The sequence below is a fragment of the Neovison vison genome, chromosome 12, assembly GCF_020171115.1.
Source record: "Neovison vison isolate M4711 chromosome 12, ASM_NN_V1, whole genome shotgun sequence".
Taxonomy (NCBI): Eukaryota; Metazoa; Chordata; class Mammalia; order Carnivora; family Mustelidae; genus Neogale; species Neogale vison.
The window spans coordinates 22,322,494-22,348,375 of record NC_058102.1 but is presented as its reverse complement, the minus strand read 5'-3'; the positions used below and the strand labels follow the sequence as shown (position 1 = coordinate 22,348,375).

At 42.7% G+C, this 25,882-nt stretch overlaps 1 protein-coding gene across 9 annotated transcripts in view; it reads right to left on the bottom strand.

Annotated features, from left to right (window-relative positions):
• Window positions 1-25,882, bottom strand: part of ANKS1B (ankyrin repeat and sterile alpha motif domain containing 1B) — a 1,114,861-nt gene that overhangs the window by 73,838 nt on the left and 1,015,141 nt on the right. For 8 of the 9 annotated variants that reach the window (XM_044228192.1, XM_044228193.1, XM_044228194.1 and 5 more), the window contains 2 exons: window positions 10,427-10,534; window positions 8,111-8,290 (listed from right to left, as the gene is read on the bottom strand). In XM_044228192.1, the coding sequence (XP_044084127.1) occupies window positions 8,111-8,290; window positions 10,427-10,534 (288 nt within the window). The remainder of the gene's footprint in view (window positions 1-8,110; window positions 8,291-10,426; window positions 10,535-25,882) is intronic. The other variant, XM_044228190.1, reaches the window with a different exon arrangement.

Genomic DNA, 25,882 nt, shown 5'->3' with positions numbered 1-25,882 from the left:
GGGGGAGCTCTTGGAAAAATAAGGCCTCTTTCTTATAGTTTCAAGTTAAGTAGAAATTGGATTTGAAACTCCCTCATCATAGAGAAAGTCTGTTTGGGAGAAGAGCCAACCCAGAGGGGGGCAGAGCTGAGACACGAAGAGCCAAAGAGCAAGACATCACAGGAGCACCGGGACCCAGGCCCACCTGAACTTTGCGGTGAAATGACTCGAACAGGTGCCCTTTTTAATTTAAGACACCCTGAGGCGGAATTTTGTTACTTGCAGAGTCCCTACTGGTATAGGACTTCAATCATCTACAAATGGGATTAACTGAGAGAGGACTGCATAATCAGCCCTATTTCCTCTAGACATGAATCCCCTCCCTTTTTTTAACATTTGAAAAAGAAAAGGAAGAGGGAGAAGGGGAATAAGAGAATTCTCCTACCCTTGAAAATTTATCAAGGTCAGATTACAACAACCAAAACTCTGACCTGCGGACCCAAGAACTGGACTGGATATAATGAGAAACATTCCAAAGATTTAACAAGTGGAAAAATAGCCTAGTGGGCCTCTTTGTGAATAAGCTACTCACTGTCAGCAACCCTAAGGCACCACTAAATATCACAAGGTCAATTCCACCGAAATAGGGTTTTTATATAGTGTCAGATTTCTTATTTATTCGGTTGAAAATAGGATGTTTTATACTGATTTTTTTTTTTTTTTTTTAATCCATGGTCTGTTTTTAATGGGGAACATTCACTTTGGTTAAGGACCAGGACACTGAGAGAAGCTGGAGACATCAAAGCTTCTCCAGCAAAAATCAATGGAGATGTTTAGGTCTGACTGGCATATGTCAGAACAAACTCCTGGTCGTCTAATTTGCCTCACTGATGGACTTGACAGAGAATGAAAGAATCCAGACTTGTAAGATGAGCATCTAAACCTAAAAAGGAATCCCTCTGAGTGATTCTCCTACTTCTTCCCATAATTTTTTTTTTTTTAAACCTGATGCACAGGATAGATAGTGACAACTTCAAAGTTTCCCAAAAGACACTTAATCACACTGGAATGTCCCTCTGCAAAGTTGTCACAGGGAGAGAGCAGTGTATATTTTGAGAAGAGGCAATTAACCGTCCACATTAATAAACGAAGTATACACACATCAGGTTTAAATTCCAGCTATGAAAGCCATGTTTCCCACTTCTTGGTGCAATGCCTTTGGGAATCGATGGCTGGTGGTCCAGAGCTCTTGGCTAGAATCGGGGCACAGTTCTCATCAACCTCCCAAGTTATATCTGAAACTGGTGCGTCAGCTTGTCAGCCTGACAAGCTGTCAGATCGGAAGCTCCTGACGGAAGAGCTTACTGAGTTTATTCTGAACCTTCTTTTTTGGTTTTATATTATCTGTCTGCGCTTGAGTATTAGGAGTCGCTCTTAAAACCTTCATGGAAGAAACTTTTGAAGTCATGGACAGGCTGAGTCTTTCTGACAGTGGCGAGGCAATAACGGTCTAAACTAAAAACTAGCCATTAACTTACGAGCATTTTTTTAAAAATCCGATGTTAATACAGTAACAAGAAACCTTGTAAGCTGGGGGCGAAAAATCGCTTCTGTAAAAATGCTGTTCCTTGAGCACAGTTGTGCTATTTTCTGGAGGCTGATTCTGTAAACTCCCATAATGCCAGAGCAGTGGGTAAAATTTCTACAAACAAGACTTTCTCTCCCAGGGGAAATATGAAAGAACAAGTTACCATCTTCCTTCTTGCCCAAAGATGGCTAAGCATTTGCCTCACGGCTTGGGATAGCCATGCCTCTCTAGCCAATTTTGTGGGCTGTATAACTCAAACAAGTTGTAAATTTCACTTAAGGAAAAATTAGTCCCTCTTTCTCACTTAATGTTTTACCAGACCACGTTAAAATAGTAATAACATGCCATTACTCTAAATTTGCTACATACTTTTTTAAAAAAGTTTTTATTTAAATTCCCACTAGTTAACATATTAGTTTCAGGTGTGCAGTGTAGCAGTTGGACGTGTCTATCCATCTCCTGATGCTCCTCGCAAGGGGAGGGGGTGTGAGGGGATGGGTTAAACAGGTGATGGAGACTAAGGAGTTCTACATACTTTTGTAGCCTGAATTGGTAGAGACTTATTCCACCTATCTCTGACTCTCCTGGCTTTGTGATCACTGCACAGACTCCCTTCTCCATCATGAGAGAGGTTTCTCGGCAGCCTTTAAATTTATGCAACTAAAATAATAAGGAGCAAAATTCCAATTCCATCGTCCATATGTATTCGAGGTTAATACTGGAACAAAAAGATGGTCTATAAAGAATGCTACAACCATCTGAGTGAGCACTTACTTTTCTAATATCTTTGACATTCACCGGCCCTGTGATGAACCCCATGACTGAATTAGGGACTCACAGGTGATATATACCCTAAGTGAGAGTCATATCATCTACGTACTAACACAGTGACTTACAGGTTAGAATATGCTTTCGCATGAATCATCTTATCTGATACATACAAATCCCAGAGGCAGGCTGTATCTGCATTTTAAACAAAGCTGAAGTTCAGAGAAACCACATGACTTGGTACAGGTCGCACAGCCAGAAAGAAACGAAATCCGAACTCTAACAGAAGAAGCTGCTAAGGAAACAGCTTCCAGTGTTTGCAGAAAACAAAGGACTTCTCTGGATGCACCAGAAGCTCCATACCTCTGGGCGAAGCTTTCGCAAACTTGGGGGAAGGGCAGAGTTCTACCAAGATGTGCACAGGGGTCTGCACTAAAAGGCTCAACAAACAATCGTTATAGTTGTGCATTAAAGGGTTTTATGGTGATACATAAAAAAGCTGATTCAGTAAGTTTCCACTAAACTACTAGTGATTTTATCCGTGTTCTGGTTGCTGTGCCTACACAGGTGTAATCTGTTTTAGCATAGGGGAAATCTGTATTTGTTGAACTGTTATTAAAATGTTTCATATCGGGGGGCGCCTGGGTGGCTCAGTGGGTTAAGCCGCTGCCTTCGGCTCAGGTCATAATCTCAGGGTCCTGGGATCGAGTCCCGCATCGGGCTCTCTGCTCAGCAGGGAGCCTGCTTCCCTCTCTCTCTCTCTGCCTGCCTCTCCATCTACTTGTGATTTCTCTCTGTCAAATAAATAAAAAAAATAAATAAATAAAAATGTTTCATATCGGGGTGCCTGGGTGGCTCAGTGGGTCAGGGCCTCTGCCTTCGGCTCGGGTCACGATCCCAGGATCCTGAGATCAAGCCCTGCATGGGGCTCTCTGCTCTGCAGGGAGCCTGCTTCCACCGAGCTCTCTCTCTCTGCCTGCCTCTCTGCCTACTTGTGATCTCTGCCTATAAAAATAAATAAATAAAATCTTAAAAAATAAAATAAAATGTTTTATATCACGTAAAATTATTTCTATCATTTAAGACACACTACAGGGTATTAGGAGCCATAGAGAAACCAGGCTATGGTCAGGTAGGTGGAGCGTGAGTCCGGGCTCTGCCATACACTAGCCAGGAGGCAAACCCCTTACTGCCCTGGGCTTGCTTGAGTCTGCATGATGCTCCATGGTGAGGATTAGGTAAGATAGAGCACATGGACTTCCAGGGCAGGGCTTCTATCTGGTCCCGTTTCCATTTCTCCTCTTTTAACAGTATCAAAAGAACAGATCTTTATAGAACTCATATAATATGTAAAATGCTTTCAAATAAAGAAGTAACAAATCACTTGTACTTATTAAGCAATACTGCTTGGATCAAGAAACATTAGACTTCCGGCTGAATCAGCTTTCCACTGACTGAGGAGCAATGCACACAAAGCCTTCACAGTGCCTTACATAATCCCCAAGCAAGTTCTGATTTGATTTCTTTCTGCTTGTGTGACCCGGACCTCGCAAGTCATGTGGTTTCCCAGCCTCCTTGTCTTCAGAATGCGGATAATATCTATTTCTCGGGTTTGCGTGCATCAGATAAGGTAACTGTCCCCCAATACTGATATTCTTTTTAGATGAGAGCCTTCCAAACACAGGGACTTCTACGTTGTGGATTTTCCTCATTAATATCAAGCTAAAATTTGTGCAAAGACTTGCATTTCTCTTACTACTTAGGAGACCTTTTTATTTTGTGAAAACAGAAGCAGGTTTCATTTTTCCCTGAGTATTTTTTGGTAAATGAAGACCTTCTATAAATGGTGATAAGTTTCATATCTGGAAACTCTTTTTCCTTTCTCTGTAACTTTGGAGAATATGGTCCCTAAACTTTATTAGCTCCATTATTCTCCTTTATTATTCATTTTAAGGGTATTCTTTTTTTTTTTTTTTTTAAAGATTTTATTTATTTATTTGACAGAGAGAGATCACAAGTAGGCAGAGAGGCAGGCAGAGAGAGAGAGGAGGAAGCAGGCTCCCTGCTGAGCAGAGAGCCCGATGCGGGACTCGATCCCAGGACGCTGAGATCATGACCTGAGCCGAAGGCAGTGGCTTTACCCACTGAGCCACCCAGGCGCCCCTAAGGGTATTCTTTTAAAAAATATTTAATTTATTTATTTATGAGAAAAAAGAGAGAGAGAGAGAGCATGGCAGAGGCAGAGGGAGAAGCGGGTTCCCCACCGAGCAAGGAGCCCAATGCAGGACTCAATCCCTGGACCCTGGGATCATAACCTTAGCCGAAGGCAGACACTTAACTGACCGAGCCACCTGGGCACCCAAGAGTATTCTGACTTCTAAATAACACTCGAGAAAATTTCTAAAGATTGTGAGTCGGCCCTAAACACTGGAAACAGTTGTCTCCCTTCTGATCTATTTTCCGTCTTTTCGCTTTGCTGCTTCATCTCTACAGAACTCGGACTGAGCAGCTCGTCTGCCGTGTGCAACACGCACATGTGTGGGAGAGATCGTTTGTACTAAAAGGAGATAACAGATGTGAAAGCACTTGAAAATTTAAAAGCTCTGAGTTGTTGTTATACAAATGTGAGTGTGACATTCATTTATTAGAGCTATGGCAATGTGGGAGCACCGTGGAGCTTCTGAGCTAATGAGTCCAGTGTAGAACTGTAGGCTGGAAGACAATGTTTTCAGCATGATGGAAACCCATTGTTTACGTGTGATTATATCATTACATGCGGTGGGTTAAAAAACGTTCTTGGTACTGAACTCAACTCTGTCTCGCACATATTTCTTTAACATGATTTGATGCCAGAATATTGCTTCTATCTGAATAAAAGCAAACAATAGTCACAATAGTTAAAATCTTTTGTATTCCAAGATGGTTTTTCATACTGGTTCCAGTTGAACACAAGTAATTAAACATCATCCTAGTGTTACCTTTGAAAATCATTTGCCAATGAACAAATTTAATAGTGGAGGGGACATTGAATTCACCTCAATTTAACTTTAAGCATTGGCTTTTCCAAGTGAAGGAAAGCGCTTGCACACATTTATTGAGCAGACCTTAAGAAGGCAACATTCTTCTAAAATACTGCCACCACCAAGAACTTAAGATTTCCGGCCTATGACTAGAATTTCAGATTGCTCTGGTGGGGCCTCTGCTATTTGGAGTAAAGGGGTTTCTTGGAACGTGGATCTGGTCTGGTGATTTTCTATTAATTGCATTTTCCTTTCCTTTGAGTAAGAAAGCCTGAAGATGAACTTCTACTGTCCGTGGGAAAAAGACAGGCAAGGCAAGCCTTACCCATGCTTTGTAAGCCCCTTGGGAGAAAGTCTCCAGGGAGGAACCGCAGGCACCAAGCTCCTGGTTGGAAGGCGCTCTAACTAGCTCCTTGCTTACTGAAATTTTAATTTCTAATTCAAATCATTGGGGAGACTCAACGTTATTGGCTAAGGACAACCTTGGGGAAGAATGTGGTCTAGTGTGGATATGACAGGTTGTTAAAAAAGCAAAGGGATTCAAAAAATCATTATAGCAGATGATAAAAAAAGGAAGGATAAGAAAAAGCATTAGTTGAGTGGCTGAGTGGTAGAAAAGTACTTAAATAAAACCATTCAACAACAAAATCACTGAGTATTTCGGATTTTGACAGGTTAAAGTTTTGAAACTAATTTTTAAAAGGTACACATTCATTTTTCCACGATTTCTGGTATTTCTAGACTAGGAAACATGCTCAAGAGAAACAAATAAAAAACTGCAATTAACCCAACCAAAAGAGTTGCAATCTCAGAATCCTTTTTTCTTATGGATCAGGTTCCTGCAGTGCCATCTCCTATTTTCTCTGCAGCCAAAGTGCTGTATTTAATGGCAGGATTTCAGAAAGGTCTAATATGCTCCCGGCTCCTGATTGTGTCCTACGTCTACACCAGTCACTCCATCACTGCAGACAGTACATGAGAGGAAAAGACGTACACCCTCTATGGTTCAATGCATCCATCCACCCACTTATCTCAGCCTCTTTCTGTTTCTGGACCTCTCTCACCTGGCCAGATACAAGTTCATTCAACTTTCTCGAGAGTGACACCACTCCTCAAAGGGATGCCTGCTGACTGGAGCGACAAGAAAAACATCTGAGCTATTCCATACCGGCCCTAGCTTATGAACCTCCCGAAGAAGAGAAAGTTAGGGAACAATCGTGCAAGATTACCTGAGTGTTCACACGCAGGCAGATGGGGAATTAAGTTCCTCTTTGAAAAAACTGTACTATGTGCAGAAATTTCACAGATTATATGAGGATCTCGGATAGGTGATTCTGTTTTTGAGGCCGGCAGAGTCAACAGTAGCTAATGGTCTTTAATGAAGGATCCTCCTTCACCCAGGGAAGGGAAAGGTTCAGAAAAGACCCAGTTTGTACTAATACATAAAGACCACATGGCTCAAAGTTAAATCAAACCATGTCTCTGAAATGCTGTCATTAGAGAAATTTAACCAGATATGTGATCCACAAATACTAACAAGCAGCAGGAAATATCTGAACAACTTGGGGAAAAAGCTTTCAGATTCTTTAAAAGAACATCAGTGAAAACAGAAATAAGGATTAAAAGCTAATACTTAACAAGAGATAAAGGGAAAATTATTCATTTCTTGTATCTCGTGCATTTTCATCTCCCTTCAATAAAAGATTGCCCATAATCCTAACATTGCCATTCCCTGAACAAAGAACCCAGAGAACAATTCAATACTGAGAGAGCCAAAAGGAGTTGCAATATACCAGACCCTCTCTCTCCAGAGCATCTGCAGGCAGAATAGCCATGGTTTCCAGAACATTCTCTCCACATTTTTCTTTCATGAGCGGCAGCACAGAATGTTTACCAAAGGCTTTTCAAAACAGAATCTCACCAAACAGTTGAGAAAAATATTTAACAAGCAAAGCAAAGCAATTACAGTCGAATTTTCACCTCAAGATTCTCATCTTAGGTGTGGGAGGCAGAGAGAAGCCTCTTAACACACCGGTCTGAACCTAGGAGGAGGATGAAAAGAGCTGATTCTGCCAGTTGTTGTCAACAAATCCAAATCTTGAATTTTCAGAGAAACTCTAGAGCTAGCTGCCCCTCTGAATGCATGTTAAGAACAGCTCTGGGCACTGAAGTTTCTGAGCAGTAATCTGAGGGCAGGCCACACACGGACATCTCTACCAAAACCCTGGAAAGGTCCAAACAGGAAAGGTTTCTTTTTTCGGTTCTTTGTGTCAGGCAGCATCATCACCTTCAACTCCTCAAGGTGACAATATGAGACGGTGCTTTTCTGTACAAGCATGTTAGCTTGGAAGGAAATTGATAACATCATGAAGAGCTAATACCTCCCTCCAACTTCTGCTCTGTCATCTAACCGATTTACATTTTATAACCCAGACTTTCATTATTCATTTTCATGATGATTCGATTCTTACATGGTGTGACCCTCTCTGGCCCAAAGACTTTCTGGGTGCAACGAGATCGGACAGTTTCTCCCATAAGAATGGAGAGCAAGGGTCTGGGTGTACATTCCATTCCCAGGAAGGTCCGTGTCGGTCTGGTTCAAGCAAGTAAGGAATGAAAGCCATAGCATAAAATGGTAGAATTCCGGCTGGATGGACAACAGGCATCCGCTCACCGTAAGCCAGTGTTCAATATTAGAATGCATTACTTGATATGGGGGAAGGCAAAAACATCACAGAGGCTTATAACACCTTACCTGGGCCATCTGCCTCTCCAGTTTTGATCGGGGAATATCATCAAAGTAGTTTTCATTTCTTCTCCTCCTTGCATCGCCCTGCATGATAATGTGAGGAACGTCTAGGGAGCCACCAGTGGTGTAAGTGCTTTGGCTAAGTGATGGAGACAACTGAGGAGGAGTGTGATTACCACTGGGATCCTGAATGGAAATACATCATGAAATAAATACCATGTTCTTGTGGCTCACCTTTGCTTTCACAATTGTGAAACACTGACAAGACAAATTGCGGGGGTGGGGAGTCATTTCTGAATCAATGGCCGAGACATGGATGACGTTCCGCCATTTTTTTAATGGCGTGATCTAGGCAATATTTCCCCCCTCCCTAAGTATTTTAGGTCAAAAGTTTAAAGGATACTCAATCAGGCTCTGTTTTCTTACACCCAGTGCTACGGAGGAGTTCAGGAGAGAAGGCACACATACATTGGGCACCCCTGACGATATCGTGTGTGCTATGTTTTCATGCGGACAGAGTGTCCTCACCGTGTTAGACACATGAACCGAGAGCCCCGATGGGGCCTAACGGGTCTTGATTCTCCATCAGAGGGTGGTGTGGCAATGGGGCAGGGTAGAGGACACAGCAAGGAGACACAGCATGTCACACGCAGACTGCAGAGCAATGCATATAATGACAGAGGATGCGTGTCAACGGCAAAGATGACTCAAGCTGAGGGAAACCAGGCAGAAGGAAGACAAGGGGCGGCAGAAGGCTGGGCTCAAGTGTCTGCAAGTCAGAGGAGGGTTGGATTGTGCTGGGTCTCCAGGCCACTCCTCCCCCAGATGTTCTGGGCCTCCTGTGACAGATTAAGATCCTGCACTTTTTCTGGGGAAATCTCTGTCTTTAGTCTGTTTTTTGTTCTCCTAAATTTCTTCCAGGGAGCCAGAGGGAGAGGTTCAGGAGGGAAAGGAAAGAGAGCAGAATAAGTTGGTGGAGTTGCTCATCTAAAGAGGCATTTTAGGATGTTTACGCTGAGGGCACCTAAATCTTTCCCTCCTTTCGTGTAGCAAAATGAAGGCAAGCCAGTAATCTCTTTCCAGCCTTATTTCCCCTCTAACTTATTGGAAGCTTCCTTTCCTGAGAAGAAAAATAGGTCCTATTTCTCCTTTCACTGCTGCCAAAGCCCTCAACTAGTCTCCAAATGTCCCAGTGTGTCCTGATTCTCCCAATACGTTCCTTCTGATTCCCTCCTCCAGCCACATCTCCTGCGCTCTCTATGGTTGTGTATCTTCTCCTCCTTTAAAAACAGAATCAGACTCCAAATCTTAGCAGCTCCTGCCCTGCCTGGCCCTCTGCTGTGCTGGTTGGTGGTAGCGAGCGGGCTGTTTGCTGAAGCTCACTGATAAGAGGCTTTCTGCGGCACTGCACGCGTTAGATGGAACTCAGTTCCAATCGCTTCTCCGCCTTCTGGCTAAGATCAAGGGAGGGAACTTAGCTCCATCTAAGGGCCGGGCTCCTGTGCACTGTTCTCCATCCCTGCCTCTGCGGCCACGTGCAGGAGAGGGGTCAGAAGCAAGTGCAGGACTAACTGAAGAGAACAGAGCTGGAACTCTCCAAGCAATCATGGAGATCCTGGCTTTCTGAGGAGTTTCTGGAAAGTTCCAACAGGCCTCACAAAACCAGGGCCGGCTGTGGGCTCCTTGCCGCTGCCACCTTGCTGGTGATCAACTGTCGTTTTCTTGTTCACTCTGCTCCTCCCTTCCTGCCTTCCTTCTCCTTCCACTTTAGTTTTCTCTCCCTTCTGTGGGTTCTCTCTCTAGTTTTTCTGCCCCATAATCCTACAATGTAGCTGAACTCTTAAAGTTCTTAAAGTTCTCTGGAGTTTCTATTTTTCATTTTTGAAGTGGGTAAGGCTGACGAGCTTGCACTGCCTAAAAACCAGAAGACCCTAAGGTTAGCTTTAAATTGATCCTTCCTTAATTGTGGTCCTCCATTGATTTCTTTTCTGTGGGTTTGAGGACTTTGACAGAAAACTCATTTCCTCTCACTTGGTGCAGATGGGAGTGTGGGAAGGGAGGAGAGGGAGCGATTCTTTAAAGGTGGTGGTTTGTCAGATGTGCATCTAAAATCTCAAAAATAGATATTTAACCAATTGAGAAAAACAATTCTCATCTTACAAAATACAATCAAAAGTGAGATTGTTTTTTATATAAATAAGGTAAGCTACATGGAAAACAGCCTGTCCTTCCCGATCCATTGCATTGGTCATTTTATTTCATTGCACAAGATCATTTTTGAGGATAAGAGTGGAGACTGAAACGGACCAGCTGGGCACTTACCCTGAGGGTGATGGACCGAGGGGGCTTCTGGGGTGGATCGTCGTGCAGCCTGTCGCCCAGAGATGCCAAAATACGTTTCCTGTGGCCAATCAAATTGATTTTTAAAACCTGAAACGACATATATTTGGGTTAAATATTTCGTTTGAGAAAAAATATTTTACATGTCCTAAAAGACGGGAGAGTGAAGGGATTTGTGCCTTTACCTCTGCCCCCTGGGAGATGCGGTGTGAAATCAGAGCGGGCCCTCGAGTCTGGAAAGATGGGAACGGCACGGGCAGAGTCCACGGCGGCGGTGGACCGGAGGCGGGAAGACAGAGCCGACACCGCTCCTTCCGCTCGAGCTGCCCTAGAGCCCACTTCTCCACTCGGCAACCACAGCGCTTTCCAAAGGATAAGTCAAGTCTTTTCCCTTACCAGCAGAAAACTCTCCTATAGCTTTCTATTGCTCCTGTCTCTTCTTTAAAGATTTTTTTTATTTATTCAAGGGAGAGAGAATGAGCACGTGTGCACAGAGAGAGAGGAAGAAGCAGACTCCTGGCTGTGCGGGGAGCCCAATGCAGGGCTCCATCCCAGGACCTGGCATCACACGAGCTGAAGGCAGATGCTTAACTGACTGAGCCACCCAGGCGACCTGGCTCCAAGGCCCAATAGGGCTGGTTGCCCTCTGCCTCCCTTAGGGTCCCTCCATTCAGGATGCTCACAATGGTCTCCTCTGCTCCTTGAACATTCCATACTCATTCTTGCCTCGGGGCCTCTATCCCCTTTGTCCATTTACCTGGGACATTCCCCTTAAGCTTTTCAAATGACATCTTCTCGTCCTTCTGGAGCTCAACCGTTGTCTCCTCATGCAAGCCTTTTTCTTTTCTTATTAAAAGTACCATGTCCTCAACCCCTGTCCCACTCTACTCTATGATCCCCTTTTTCTCATTCTCAGAAATGACTTTGTTTACAGGTTCAGTGTGTGTGTGTGTGTGTGTGTGTCCCATATCCCCTAGGTAAACCTCCTGCAAGCAGGGCCCTGATCTATCTTTATCAGTAGGATTCCCCAAATGCCTAAAGCAATGCTTGAAACAATAGGGACTCAATGAATAGGAGAGAATGAAGGCTAATGTTGATGCCAGTAGCCGAGTGGCAAGCTCGGTCCACCTGGGGGAAGACTCAGAGGCTCCCTCCAACAGGATTCGGAGTCCGAGGGTGCTGCAAAGGGCACACCATGGAAGAGATGACAAAGGGCAGCCAAGACCTGCAGACAGTCTCAGGCCCCCTCCCCTCCTGGAGCTTTACAAATGCTACCCCTCTCACCATCCCAACATCCTTCTCTCGAAGGTATTCTTCCTTTCCAGAAGAGGATACTAGAGTTCAGAGTGGTTAAGTAGCCTATCTAAGGACCAGTACACAGTGGCTTTAGGATTTGAATCAGGTTTGCTGGATTCCAAGATTTATTTTATTCCAAGGTAAACTGCAAAGTGTAGACTCATCTCCAAGTATTACTGACTTTTTAAAACAGCGTATTATACATCCATTCATAAGAAACGCATTTATCTCTTCTCTGCCCATGTATAGTACGAGGACAGAACTGGGACTATTTGGGTTATTAGTTCCTAAAGTATTCTACCCATAGTGTAAGTAATCTAACCCCCCCCCCCAAAAAGAACAAAAACAAAAAACCAAAACAACTCTCTTTTGAGTTTCAAAGGGGAGAGGTAGGCATTTCTTGGGCATTCATCCCATACTTCCTTGAATTTTTATTTGCCTATTTGTCAGTGAGCCTATTGGCCTTTCTGCCTAAATTGATTCCGACTTTAAACCAGCAGTATGCTCTATTCCTTTCCTATCTACGCTCTGACCCACGTTTGACGATGATGGGGACGGCAACTGTTAATCAAGGTGAGTGTCCACATGTACCGTATCCCTATAATTTTGTGAACCTTCATCCTGATCTTTGCAGTTGGCTCCCCTAAAACAGCTCCTGTTCCCCACAGAGCATCTGAGTCCGTCTCTGTACCTTCTCACAGCTGCTTAAGGCTTGTGGAGCAAAACACTCACAACATTCCATGTGTAAGTGGACCACAGCTTCACGTTTGAGCAGGAGACTATTTTCTGCTTTTAATGGCCCCTTTTCAATGTCCCTTTCTAAGCACTCCTGATTTCTGGCTGGCCTTTTAGCTGCAGTAGGAATAACTAGGGACAAAAATATACACCAGCTTCAGTCTAGCTGAGGGTTCAAAGCCCTTTAATCTTGGAAGGATGGTTTGTTTTAATTCTCCCTAAATTCCTTACCCCATGGTTGTCCACGCAGAAGCCCATCTGCTGTCCAGAATGCTGCCACTTGCGTAACCCTGGGTTGTCTTTCTGCATTTGTATTAGCCAGCTTGGCACTTCACTACCTAGAGGAGTTTAGCAGTTTTCATCTGGAAATTTGAAATCTGGAATTTCACCATATACTCCTCAGATGATTTATAAATATGCTAAATTAAGTGTGGTCCCAGTGCCCAGGACTTGCAGGCAACATTATTTAAATGATCCAGAGAGATGCCCTGATATTTTTGCATTGTTTCTTTTTTTTTTTTTCCTGAAGCATCAAGATCAAAGAATTCCTCCATCTCAGAAAAACACAACATTAACCTTTTCAAATGTATTTGCAAGTCTAAAGAACACTACATTTTCTCATTCCCTTTTATTCACATTCTCAATTACTTTGCCAAAAGGCTTCTATTGAATATAAATTCCTCCCATAAAATCCCCACTGGCTTCCTCCCAGTGGCTAATTGGACCTGATGCTCTCGCTGCTACCGCAGGCCCCTGGGTCCTGCTAAGAAATGTTTTTATAATAATAAAGACATTCAAAATCATTCTGACAAATAACTGACAGTGAATAACGAATTAACTGTGGTAAGACTGAGCTGATGTAACCCCCGCGGCTGCTTTTGGTTTACTCTCCAGTGATTCCATTTGGGGCATGTGACCGGACCTTCCGATCTCAGTTTCCTCACCTACAAAGTAAGGAAGCTGATGCCGATCCCAGCGTTGTTGGGAAGATGAAGACTGAGGTTGTGAGAATAACAGGCCCAGGGTGGCCAGAGATATGATGCAACCTGCATGGCGGGCCGCACCCTTAGGAAGCATGGAAATCCTGACCCACAATGACAGGGACTTGATGATTTCTAGAAAGTTCATCTCATGACGCAAGTCTGCTGGTGCTTTGCAGGCAGAGATGGGGCTAACCTCAGAAAAACTCCCATTGAAGTGACATGTACTGGTAGGAACGGATCTGGTTTCTATCTATTAGCTTAAAACGAGGACCTAATGTAAAAGAATGTATGCACACTATTTAATCCCCGACAGGAGGTAAACTGAGGCACTCTCTACCCTGGAGCTCCACTGCTGCCTCTTTCACAGAACTACCCAGAAGAGGGTATGAAAAGAAAAAAAAAAAATTATTGATTTTCCTTACTACCTACAGTCCACTGTCAAGTCCTTAGAACAGGCAGAGGGACTCTCCTCTAGGGACTCCACTTCCTCGATGTTTATACTTTGCTAAGGGCAAAAGGCAATCCTAGCCCAATCCCCAGGATCCTGTAAGTCTAACACATTCCTTTGAAAACTTCCTTTATCTCTCTACCTCCTAAGGTATGTGTTGGCAATCATCCTCCAAGCATATGGCCCACTGGGCAGACATCTGAGGGGTCTCATCATTGTGGGTTTACGAAACAATACTAAATGACCTTTGCCAACAATAGCTAGCACCCTCCGGATCCTGGAAACCTTGCTTCCAAAATACTTGGGAAGCTTACACTATCCCTAACCCACTCCCAACTTGAAAGTATCTAATGGGCCACTCCTCATGACCCCAGGGCAGCTCCTTCTGTCCCAAGAGTTCTGTTCCTGTGCTCTGTACTTGAATAAAACCACCTTTTTGCACCAAAGATGTCTTATGAATTCCTTCTTGGCCTTCAGCTCCGGACCTCACCTACATTCCAAACGACATCAGGTAAACAGATAGATATAAAGAATGAACAAATTAATACAGTGATGGTTCATGTCAAAAGCATTTGAGTAACTCCTTATTTATTAGAAATGATCCCATATTACCCAAGATAGCGATGATTACCATTTACTGAACATTTGCTATGTTCTAGTTATGCTAGCAGCTGTGCCGGGTGCATTACATATGTGCAAGTATCTCATTTAATCCTTCCAATAACATTATCATTCTTGGTCTAGAGATGCAACCTGAGACAGAAACACCAAGGTCACACCGCTAGTGGCAGGATGGCTGGGACGTGCACCTGATTCTTAACCCGATCTTTACCACTCCCCACACTTTTCTTGCCATCAACTTCTGCACCATTTGGCCTCAGCTACCCTATTGGTCACGTGTTAGGAGGCTTCTTAAAATGGTGTATTTATTTTGAATTATCACGTTGAAAGCATTTACATTGGGTTTTGATCATCTGAGACCATTAAACTAATATAGCTTTCGTTCTGGACTAGGCTTGTAGAAGTGTTAAAGCTCCAAGCCAAAAGAGCTCAGATGGGTCCCTTACAGAATTCCTTGTGAAACGCAGATATAGGCAAAGGACCGGAAGTCCAAGATTCGATCCAAGTTGGCTAATATTAGAGTGCTTGGGAGGGCGGCATCTGGCCACAAATCTCCCAAGTTGACAATAAGAGATCCGACTGGCGAGACAATAACAGTGAGACTATTCTGAAGAAAGACAGTCATTACGGGAAAAGTCAAGTCCTAAGGCAACTGGGTTTGCCTCGTGTGAGAACAACTTAATATCCGATCATCGTTGTAAGCAGATGGGGTAGTAATGGAATCCTGTCACCCCAGGCACCGTAACTGATGACCAGTCAGTTTGCCAAGCTTTGGTTTTCAAAAAGCCCGAGGAATGATTACTGTGGTAGAGATTTCTGTATGGCTTTCATTCCTGTTTGGGTGTTAAGTGAACGGCTTATCAAAGGAAAACAATGGGGACAATGGGGTAACGTACTGGTAATATAGCAGGAATTTAGTTATTCTAGATATTGAACCAATTTAGTTCAATTCAAAAATCAATATTGAGTTTCTGCCATGGATTATTTGGCAATACACAGAGGAAACTCTGAGAAACCGGACATGAATAGCTAAGAAAAAACTATTATACACAGGGGCATAAGGATGTGGTTCCAGCTGCTGAATTCTGATAAGGAATAAAAGTAACTGCATGTTTTCTTAATGGTTTTTATTACAACTATTATGAGAAATGTGGGCCAAAGGCAAGGAATGTTGTGGAACCGACACGGGCCTGCCTCATATCGGCATCCATTCATCAGAGTAGTAGCTGCCTCTAGGAATTTTCTCCAGTATCATCACTCACGCAGGACATCTTCAGAAACCCTGCCGCAAATCCTGCCAATAGAATAACTGTGTGGAGTGACAACACTGCAATGTTATGTCTTTCACGTTTCTGGGTCTAGCTGTAGGAATTCTGCTAGACAAGAGCCTGCCTTTACCCTCACGTCTCAATCTATGTCATAGCGCCTGTGAAAGTCAGCGTACTGACACTTCCCTTTTTTCTATTTAATACAATATAAATTGAATGTGAATTTAACGTGATATAAACGGAACATGTTTTTCCTTTCTCTGCATTTAAAAATTAAACAATGTTTTGATTATAATAAAAATACTGCTTTCCCACTGTAGAGACAGAAAATACAGAAAAAGGAATAAGGGAACAATTTCTCCATAGGCTATGAACATATAGATACACTTCCTTTTCATGTTGTCCCCATGATTATATTTTATAGGAGCCATAACATAAGTGCAGTTTTCCCTTCATTTTTTTCACGCAATATTAAAGCCAAAAAACTTTCCTACATATCCAGCTCTCAGGAGACATTTTGAGTGACCCCATATTACCAAGTTATTGCTTTAGAGAAGCATGGCGTAATTCATCAACCATTCCCCTTACTGTTGGAAATTTAAGACTATGATTTTTTTTTTTAAGATTTTATTTATTTATTTGACAGAAATCACAAGAGTGGGCAGAGAGGCAAGCATAGAGACAGGGGTGGGGTGGGTGGGTGTGTGTGTGTACAGGCTCCCTGTTGAGCAGAGAACCCTGGGATCATGACCCAAGCTGAAGGCAGAGGCTTTAACCCACTGAGCCACCCAGGCGCCCCTAGACTATGATTCTTTTCCAGATAGCAAACATTTCACGTACTAAAAAAAAAAAAAAAGAAAATCTCATTACCCTACCACCATTTCCATCGTCATGGCCGTGTTTGCACAGACATAATACAAAAAACACTGGAGAAAACTGCAACAATGCGCACGGTCACGAAGAAAAAAAGCCATGTAGGGACAGTCAGTCTCCATGTTCCGCACGAAATCTCAATCCATTTATTGCGGGCTGGGCCAAGTCCTCCAGGGAAAATCACAAGTCCACGTTACGTTCCTCGGTGTCACATTTTGCATGTGTTACAGTTTGGGGCTCAGACTTCGCTGACAGACGTGAACCAACACCTGCAGCCGAATGCTCCGGGGATTACGCAAGCGACGACGCGGCGCACGCCGGCGACTCGCCATCGCACCGCCGTGGGACTGCCTCCCTTTTATTTCTAGCTTTTTTATTTAGAGGGGGATTTTTATTGAAATGGTATTTAGGGCAAAACAGCTTTATCCTGCCTTTGGAACCGTCCTTCCCTTTTAAAGGGGTAGGTAATTCCCCCTTTGCTTTTCTAGGTGTTTGCCCACTAAGCCAGACGAGAGCGCGCACCTGGCTTCAGCGCGGCCGCTGCTAACCACGCGGCGAGTGTTCCGAGGCATTCGGACGCTCTTCAATGCCCAGAATGGAAGTTGAGTCGGAAGTTTACCTGCTTTGTTCTCATCTGCAGAACTAACATTGCCATGAAATGTGAAATTCCTCCCCCTCCTCCTGCTCCCCATTAAAAATTTCTAAACACTTGCCACCTGAAAGCATCCAGGCAAAAGTGTCTTGTGTGTCATCCAATTTCAACTCCCACAATGCCAGAAATCCTCGTTTGAACTTGCATTTGATTTTTGACTGTGACATTTTCTCTCCTATTTCTCAGGCGTAATAATCCAAGTCTAGTATAATATGGTGGATAGGAGGAGCTCTGAAGCAGAACATCATGACATTTTGTTCTCCCCCTGGTTCTTCTTCCGGCTAGGTGATCTTTAACTTCTTTGAGTTGATATCAAAGTTGAGTGATAGCAAAGGGATAATAATCATCTCATGCAACACACATTTATTGGATGTCTCTCCTATATAACTATCACGTTACACCATTTGTAAGCCACAAGGAAGGAAAATCATTCAGTTCTCTAGGGCTCTCAATCCAGTAGATGGAAAAAATATTTTTAAAATGGTCTGTATATCTTCTGTATATTATCTATATGTGTGTGTATCTATGTATCCATTCATCCCTCCATCCCTCCCTCCATCCATCCACTTACATATCTGTCATCCATCTATCTAAACAGACGTGTTTACACAGCATACCAAGACTAAAAGGGATTTCTGTGCATTGAATGGGAATGATTATGAAGTTCCAGAAATCATAAACCATTGACACAAGGCATGATTTCTCTTTTAAGTATAACAGAAACTTGAAGCTTTTTACCCTATCCTTGAATAAACCTATCAGCAAAATTTTTACTATTACTGTTGTTATTTGTGTCATTATAAATATCTCTCAGTAGATTTTAGATCAAAAACCAAGCCTTTCACTTCCCCATTCCTCTCTCTTGTTAATCTAAAATATTTTTAACTCCAGCCACATCTCCTCCAGGCTCCCAACTGTGGCTTAAATATACAATACTTCCGCATATCCTATGAATACGGATATGAATGTCATGCTCTCCTTTTTAAAACCTTGCAAGGATGAAGTCAAAATTCACCTGAAGCTTTCCTTTCTCCCCTTGGATTACTGCAACCTCTCTCTGAATTGCTGACACTGGGTATATCCCGGCTTGAGCTGTGAGCTCTTTCTGGGCTCTGTGTCTTACCCACTTAACATCAGAGAGGGTGTCAGTGCATCCCAGAGTCTCAGAGCACACAAGTACCACTTGGAGGGGTGTCCCTAAAATCTCAAATCTGATCCCCTCTGCTGTGGACAATGAATAGGGGAGCCACCTCTGAAAGACAAAGAGGAAAAGAACATCTATATCCTATTGCTCTTTCCCTCTACGATATAGTTTTCTATTCTTTCTGAGCGTTAGCACCTAATTCCTTTACAGTCTTGCCACAAGTGATGGAAACCTGACTTACCTCCTATCATCTGGAACTCCTTCTCTTTATCTCTAACACTTCATTTAAAAAAAAAAAAAAATCCCTCTGACTAGATTTTCCAGATTTTCTTGTCCTTCTGCTAATACTTTCCATAGCAACTGCTACTAAATCATCAGCACATAGCAGTTTGTATAAGAGATGTCATCAAAATACAACTGTGCCAGGCTGAGGGGAGGAAAAGAGGTTCCAAGTTATATAGCCCCAGAGAAAGCAAAGGACAGAGAGAGTGAAGGGGGACAGGGGGGAAACGTAGGTTTTCGGAATACAGTCTGTCTCAATAAACAGGAAATACTAATTATGAGGAAATGAGACAATCTTTGCATGCAAAGAGAGACCTTAATGGTATAATTGCCTCTGAGCATTTAAGGGTTCTGGAGGTAGAAAGCCTTCTTTTGTAATCAATGAGAATCTTAGGTTTATTTGTAAAGCTCTCCGAATTACCTCTTGATGAAGGTACTAATTTTCTGATTATATTTTCCCATAAACATCACTCCAGAAGATTAAAAAAACAAACAACCCAACCAACCAATCAGTTCCTAACTAATTTCCCTGTAAGTTACTTTTAAGTACAGCTTGCTGCAAATTAGGTTTTCATAGGAGAAATTTGGTTTGCATTGCTCAATAACCCAATCGTTGGGATTACTGGAGGAAAAAATTGTTGCGAAAGAAAATGGGAAATATGCGCTATATCCCACATCTGAAGTTATTCTTGGAGATGTGATCATGAGCTAAAAGCATTTGAAAACTGCAAATCACTTTGCAGTATTATTAATACATAAAAATGCTCTGCATCTTAAGAAGTAGAGAGGCCATAGTCTGGCTTATGTTTTGTTAACTATGCGGGAAATTTTTGGCTACTGAGGATATTTTTCAACTGATTTTTGTTCTGTTTTTGAGATCATAAAGCTTATCATCTATTATATTGTATGATGCACGTTCTCAGTATTGTAAATGATATTATGTTTAAAAAAACCTCATTATTAAGAGATGCCAACATACTACACATTAAACTCAATATGCAAAATACATGACTACCCATATTTGTATAGGGAAGCTTTGACAAATTCCATCTGAAGGAACAAGTGAGGGTTATTCAGTTTTTGGATCATAAATGGTCTTTTTTGCTCCTTTTGCTGCCTCCTTCGTGCTTCTGTGTAGCTACTTTAATGACATAACACCCTCCCTCAGTGGGTAGAATAGTGAAAGATGCAGTGAATTCAAGCCAGTCAATTCTGTTGCTTGTCAGTAGTTCTGATAAAAGAACGTGGTGTGGGAGGAGGTAAAAAGCTACCTCAAACTAGCTAAAATGAAGGTTTAAAAGTGCACCCGTGGATTTTACTTAGCCTAGCCAGCTACTACTGCACTTTAGAATCAGGTGTTCATCCATGTGTGGGGGAAAAAAGAATGTTAGGGGTTTAAAAAAGTATTTCTAGGGAAAACAGATGTTGTAGGTCCCAAGGACAAGCTCAAGATGAGAAAGCAAGATGATACTGAGGGACGGATTTTTAATGATCCCTTTACTTCCATTATTACCCTTACTTCCATATCTCCTGGAGAATCATGTAACAGTAAAACTGGGAATCATACCCACTAGAATGGGAATCTATACCCACTAGAATGGTTAAAAAACAAACAAACAAACAAAAACTGACATCAAATGATGGTGAAGATGTGGAGAAACTGGACCCTCATCTTCCTAGTGGAGATGTAAAGTGGCACATCTACTTTTTGGAGAACTGCCAGTATCTCACATTATATCCCTGTTTCTTACCATAGAACCCGGCAAGTCCATGCCTAGGTAGCACACAGGGACTTATAAATGAATTTTTAAACAGCATTATTCATCATAATTAACAACTGGAAACAGTCCAAATGTCCCATCCACTGGCAAATGGTAAGTAAAATCTATATATTCACACAACGGAATACTACTCGGTAATAAAAAGGAAAAGACAAAAGATAATGCCACAGTATGGGTGAACCTCAAAGACAGTACACTGGGTACAAGAGACCATACATGTAGTATGACTCCATTTATATAACATTTCTAGAGAAAGCAGATCAGCGGTGGCCTAGGAGAGGAACAGGAAAGGGGATGACTGCAACAACCATGAAGGAACCTTCTAGGGTGATGAAGATATTCTAAAACTGGATTGCATTATTGGTTGGACAATTTGTTCAAATTTACTAAAACTACTGAAATGCATACTTAAAATGGGTGACTTTTATGATCTAAAATTATATTGCAATAAAGCTGTTAACAAAATGAAAAACATGGTTCTCCTGGGTGGCTCAGTTGGTTAAGCGTCTGCGTTTGGCTCGGGTCGATCCCAGGGTCCTGGGTTCAAGCCCCGTGTCGGGCTCCCTGCTCAGCAGGGAGCCTGCTTCTTCCTCTTCCTCTCCCTCTGCTGCTCTATCTTGCTCGTGCTCTCACTCTTGGTCTCAAATAAATAAAAAAAAAATTTAAATCTTTAAAAAAATGAAAAACTCTGGGAGAAAGCACTCAGTATACAGTAAGCATTAGTATAAATCAGACCATTCCTGAAGGCTGTAATTCAGATTGCGTCAGACAGAAACCACTGTCCCCCTGGAGGGTACTAGGAACCAGCTAAAACGGTGGGCAACCAATAAACTGCAGGGTGTCTAGTATATTTCAAAGGAAATGTGACCAAGAGGGCAGCTTTGCTCTGGGGGCTCGTGCTGTTTACCTCTAGGCTACTGGTCGAGTAGGACACTCTTTGTTACAGGTGTATAGCACACTAGTACTTAGTACTTACCTTTTAAGTGTCTTAAACTTTTAAGTGTCTTTTATGACTTATCTTTTAAGTGTCTTAATTCTCCTAGTCATGACATTTTGGGGTAAGAATGCTTATGCTTTCTAAATGGTTCCCGCAATACTTTGGGCATGTCTGAAGAGAAGGTAGTGATCACTAGGAGACCCCATAGATTCTGTAGGGCTAACAGGTGGTGATAATGAGATTCCCTCAGACACTTGGGAACAGGGCTGCATTCGAAGCACTAAATTAATCACACCCATAGTGTGAATGGAGACAGAATGACTTTGCTGGCCTGGCAAGAGCCAATGGAATAGACTGGCAATCTATCACTTAATCTCTGATCCTGACACCTGGCTAAACAAAGAAGTTGTATGTCAGAGTAGGGTGGGCGTGGAAGCAAGATCCCAATGTGGAGGGCAGATCCCAATGGTGAAACAATGGATAAACACTCCCACAGCCCAGCCTTAGCAGCACTGTTGGTTGGGAGAGGGGGCTTGAACCTGGAGAAGGAAGCTCCATAAGAGGTATTGTCCGTCACTGGGTAGAGGCTGTTCCTTCAGGCCTCTTATCTGAGCCCTCTGAGGTAGCCCCCAGAGCTCCCTTTCCTTCCATTGCATGAGTACAATCCCATCATCAGATTTCCTGATGCCCAGATACCAGGAAAGGAAGGGCTGGAGGTGGGGGGTGGGGAGTCTTTGACCATAATGAGAGAATTCTTCTCCATGCAGGTTAACAGATCAGACATCTTGTCTATACGCTGTTCTCTCATCAATTACATCACTACCAGGGAGGCACCAGGATCTGCTCAAGAGGGCGCAGGGATGAAGAGCGGAGCTCCGCGTCAGGGTGACATGGGTGTGAGTCTTGATTCCGGCACCTGCTATCTATGACTTTGGGTCAACTCTTGAACCTCTTCAGCTTCACCTAACTCATCAAAATAATGTTAAAAATAGTATTTAACTCTTCATATAACATGGCAAGCCTGTAGCGCAGAGCCTGGCATAAAATGAATCTCAATAAATGATAACTTTGGTGTTTGATTAAGTCTGGTTTCTGAACCGCAAGGGCCGAGCCTTTTCCGGCAACTTGGTCCATTCCTCCGTGCAATGCCACAGCCAGAAATGTTCAGCAACTTGCCAGGTGTCTTTCCTCTGCAAACGGCCCCTGTGCCATCAGCCACTCTCCTTTCCGAACTTCAGTGGTCTCATTAAAAGCAAGGTTTTGTCACACTGTATTCTTTTTGACAGGGTTATTAGTATGAGGTTGACAGACCAGGAGAATGCCACAGATCTAGAGTCTTTGGTTTCAACAAAGCACTGGATGAAGTCTTTCATTATCTCTAACTAAGATGGTGGGCTCTATGAGAGAAAAATTAACTGGATTCACAGCTGGTTGTACATCTACACCCAAGAGACATGATGAATGACTCTGTCTCAGTCTGTAGGGGGGACCACGGATTGAATGCCACAGGGCTCTGCCCCTGGATTCTGCTCTATTCGGTATTTTTATTAACGGCGTCAAAGCAGACGTAAGAGGAACATTTATTAGATTTCTCAATGCCATAACACTGTGAAGGGTATTTAATACAGTAACAGGCCAATGCAAAAGTCCAAATTCCTTCCATAGGCTGAAAGGCCATGCTGACACCAAAAAGATGCAATTCGACAGGGACAGATGTAATGTTCTTCACTATGGTTCCAAAAAGAAATAAACTGTGCGCGTTCAAGATGGGTGATCAAAGAGATGACTTTTTCACGTGCAAAGAAATACCTGAGTTCTCAGCTGAACACAAGAAGAGGTTTGGCAGAAAACACAAGACTGAGGGTTGGAGAACACACAGAGAATGCAGACCGGCCTGTTGATCTTATCATTTCGGTCTTGCAAGGTTGGTAACTATCTTCCTTTTAGGAATGAATAAGCCGAGGCTAAGGAGTTTTAGGAACTTGCCCAAGTGGGTGACAAAGCTAGGATCTCAGTCCAGTTCTGACTTCCAAAATTCATGCCCCTTATATTCACTGTCAGAGTTGTCATGAGACCCAAGGGAGGCCATTTTAATAGAAGTACCTAGCACGGCGCTTGGCCCACATATGCTCCAAAGCTGTTGATCTTGGGGCACCCGGGTGGCTCAGTCTGTTGAGAGTCTGCCTTCTGCTCAGGTCATGATTCTGAAGTCCCAGGATCAAGCCCCGCATTGGTCTCCCTGCTCAGAAGAGAGTCTGCTTCTGTCTCTGCCCCTCAACCCTCTTGTGTTCTCACTCTCTCTCTCTTATAATTAAATTAGATCTTAAAAAAAAAAAAAAAGGTTGTAATCTTTTCCCAGATACTCATTTAACTGTAAGCTTGAGGGCTTCTTGAAATGATTGGCATTTTGTTATAGTATGAGCCCTGCAGTTTATCTAAGTCTTTTCAAGTTTATTCATTAATATAACTACCACAGGAATGATTCTGTCAATTTTTCTTCTATTCCTTTTACTCTTACCATTGTTCCAAAACCCTTAATGCCAGAAGCAGCAGCCCTGGCCAGGAAAAGGTAGTGGGAAATTTGAGGGTAATCTGAAACCTCCACCAGCCAGTGATGAATCCCAGATAATGAAAACATTGTTTTTTTAATTAAGGTAATTTTCAAGGGCTACATTAGTGGTTCAACGTTGCATATTTGCATGATAAAACTTCAATTACCTTTACATAATGAGGTGCTGTGTTAAGTAACCTTAGTATAATTATATGCACATACAATATTCAAAATTTTCACTTAATTTTTAAAATTAGTGTACTTTATGGTTAAATGACAGTTTCACCCATTGTTGTTGGAATCCTTATTGAAATTCCTATATATGTATACATATTTATATATATATAAATTTATATTCTTAAATATATACACACATATTATGTTCTATATTCATTATATAATACTTGGAATTCCAAATATTATATAATATACAATACATACTCTTCTTCAATATATTATATATGTGTGTGTGTATAGATACAATCCTATATATAGTATATAAAATATTTAGGAATAGTTCTAAATATTGAATATAATTTATATTAGGCATAATATATATCTATGTAAAATCTATATATGTCTAATACATACACATAAACACATTCTTTTCCCTCCCTTACCTAAGTGCAGTTTGCAGACTGTCCTTCAGCTTTTCCTGGATATTTGGAATACTATATGGTGTCTGAGTCATGCTCTGTGAAGATCATTTGTCACTGGGCCACAGTGTTGCCACAGAAAGTGGCTGAGGAGAAACTGCACACTGGCCCCAGCAACATCCCAGAAGGTTTTGCTCGTTTTAATAAATACTTAGGAGCCATTGTTTGTCATTGTCACTACACAGGGAAAGCAAGAGCTGACAACATCAGCTACTGAAAGTTCCAGTTACGGGTGCCAGGGTGGCTCAGTTGTTAAGCGTCTGCTTTTGGCTCAGGTTATGATCCCAGGGTCCTGGCTCAGGTCATGATCCCACGGTCCTGGGATCAAGCCCTACATCAGGCTCCCTGGGAACCCGGTTTGAGTTCCCACCAGGCTCCCTGCTCAGCGAGCCTGCTTCTTCCTCTCCCTCTTCCTGCTGCTCCCCTGCTGTGCTCTCTCTGTCAAATAAATAAAATCTTTAGAAAACTAAAATAAAAATTCCAATTAATGGAGGGTTTACAATAAAAAAATAATCCTTTGTGGGGTGGTGAACATCTTTCCATTTTCTCTCTGCCCAAGGCAGCCACGATTGCCAAAACTAGAAAGAGTCATTCAAACAATGGAGTTAATTAGCTGCGGACGACGGTGCTGGTCCTATCCGCCTCTACTGCAGGGAGGGATGGCCACTGTGAGTGCCCAGGTGGACTGCGCCATGGATAAACTGAGAAGCTCTGCTGTAAACTGTCTTATAAAGACATGTAAAGGGGCGCCTGGGTGGCTCAGTGGGTTAGAGCCTCTGCCTTCAGCTCAGGTCATGATCCCAGGGTCCTGGGATCAAGCCCCGCATCGGGCTCTCTGCTCAATGGGGAGCCTGATTCCTCCTCTCTCTCTGCCTGTTTCTCTGCCTACTTGTGATCTCTGTCTGTCAAATAAATAAATAAAATCTTTAAAAAAAAAAAAAAAAAAGACATGTAAAGAAGTGATATTTCCGGGGGGTGGAGGATTCTTTGGGGATTAGAGCACTTAATCTGTGATAAAGTGGGACACTTCTTTCAGGTTTTTAAGGCATAGGAGCTGCACCTTCTTTTTGAATGTCTGTCACCTCCTCTCTACCTGGTGAGCCCCTACACATCTTTCAATATTTCAAGACCAAGTTCAAATATTCCTTTTGTGAAAGATGAAACTTCCACCAACACCCTTGTCATCCATCCCTGTCACCTACCGTCCTGAG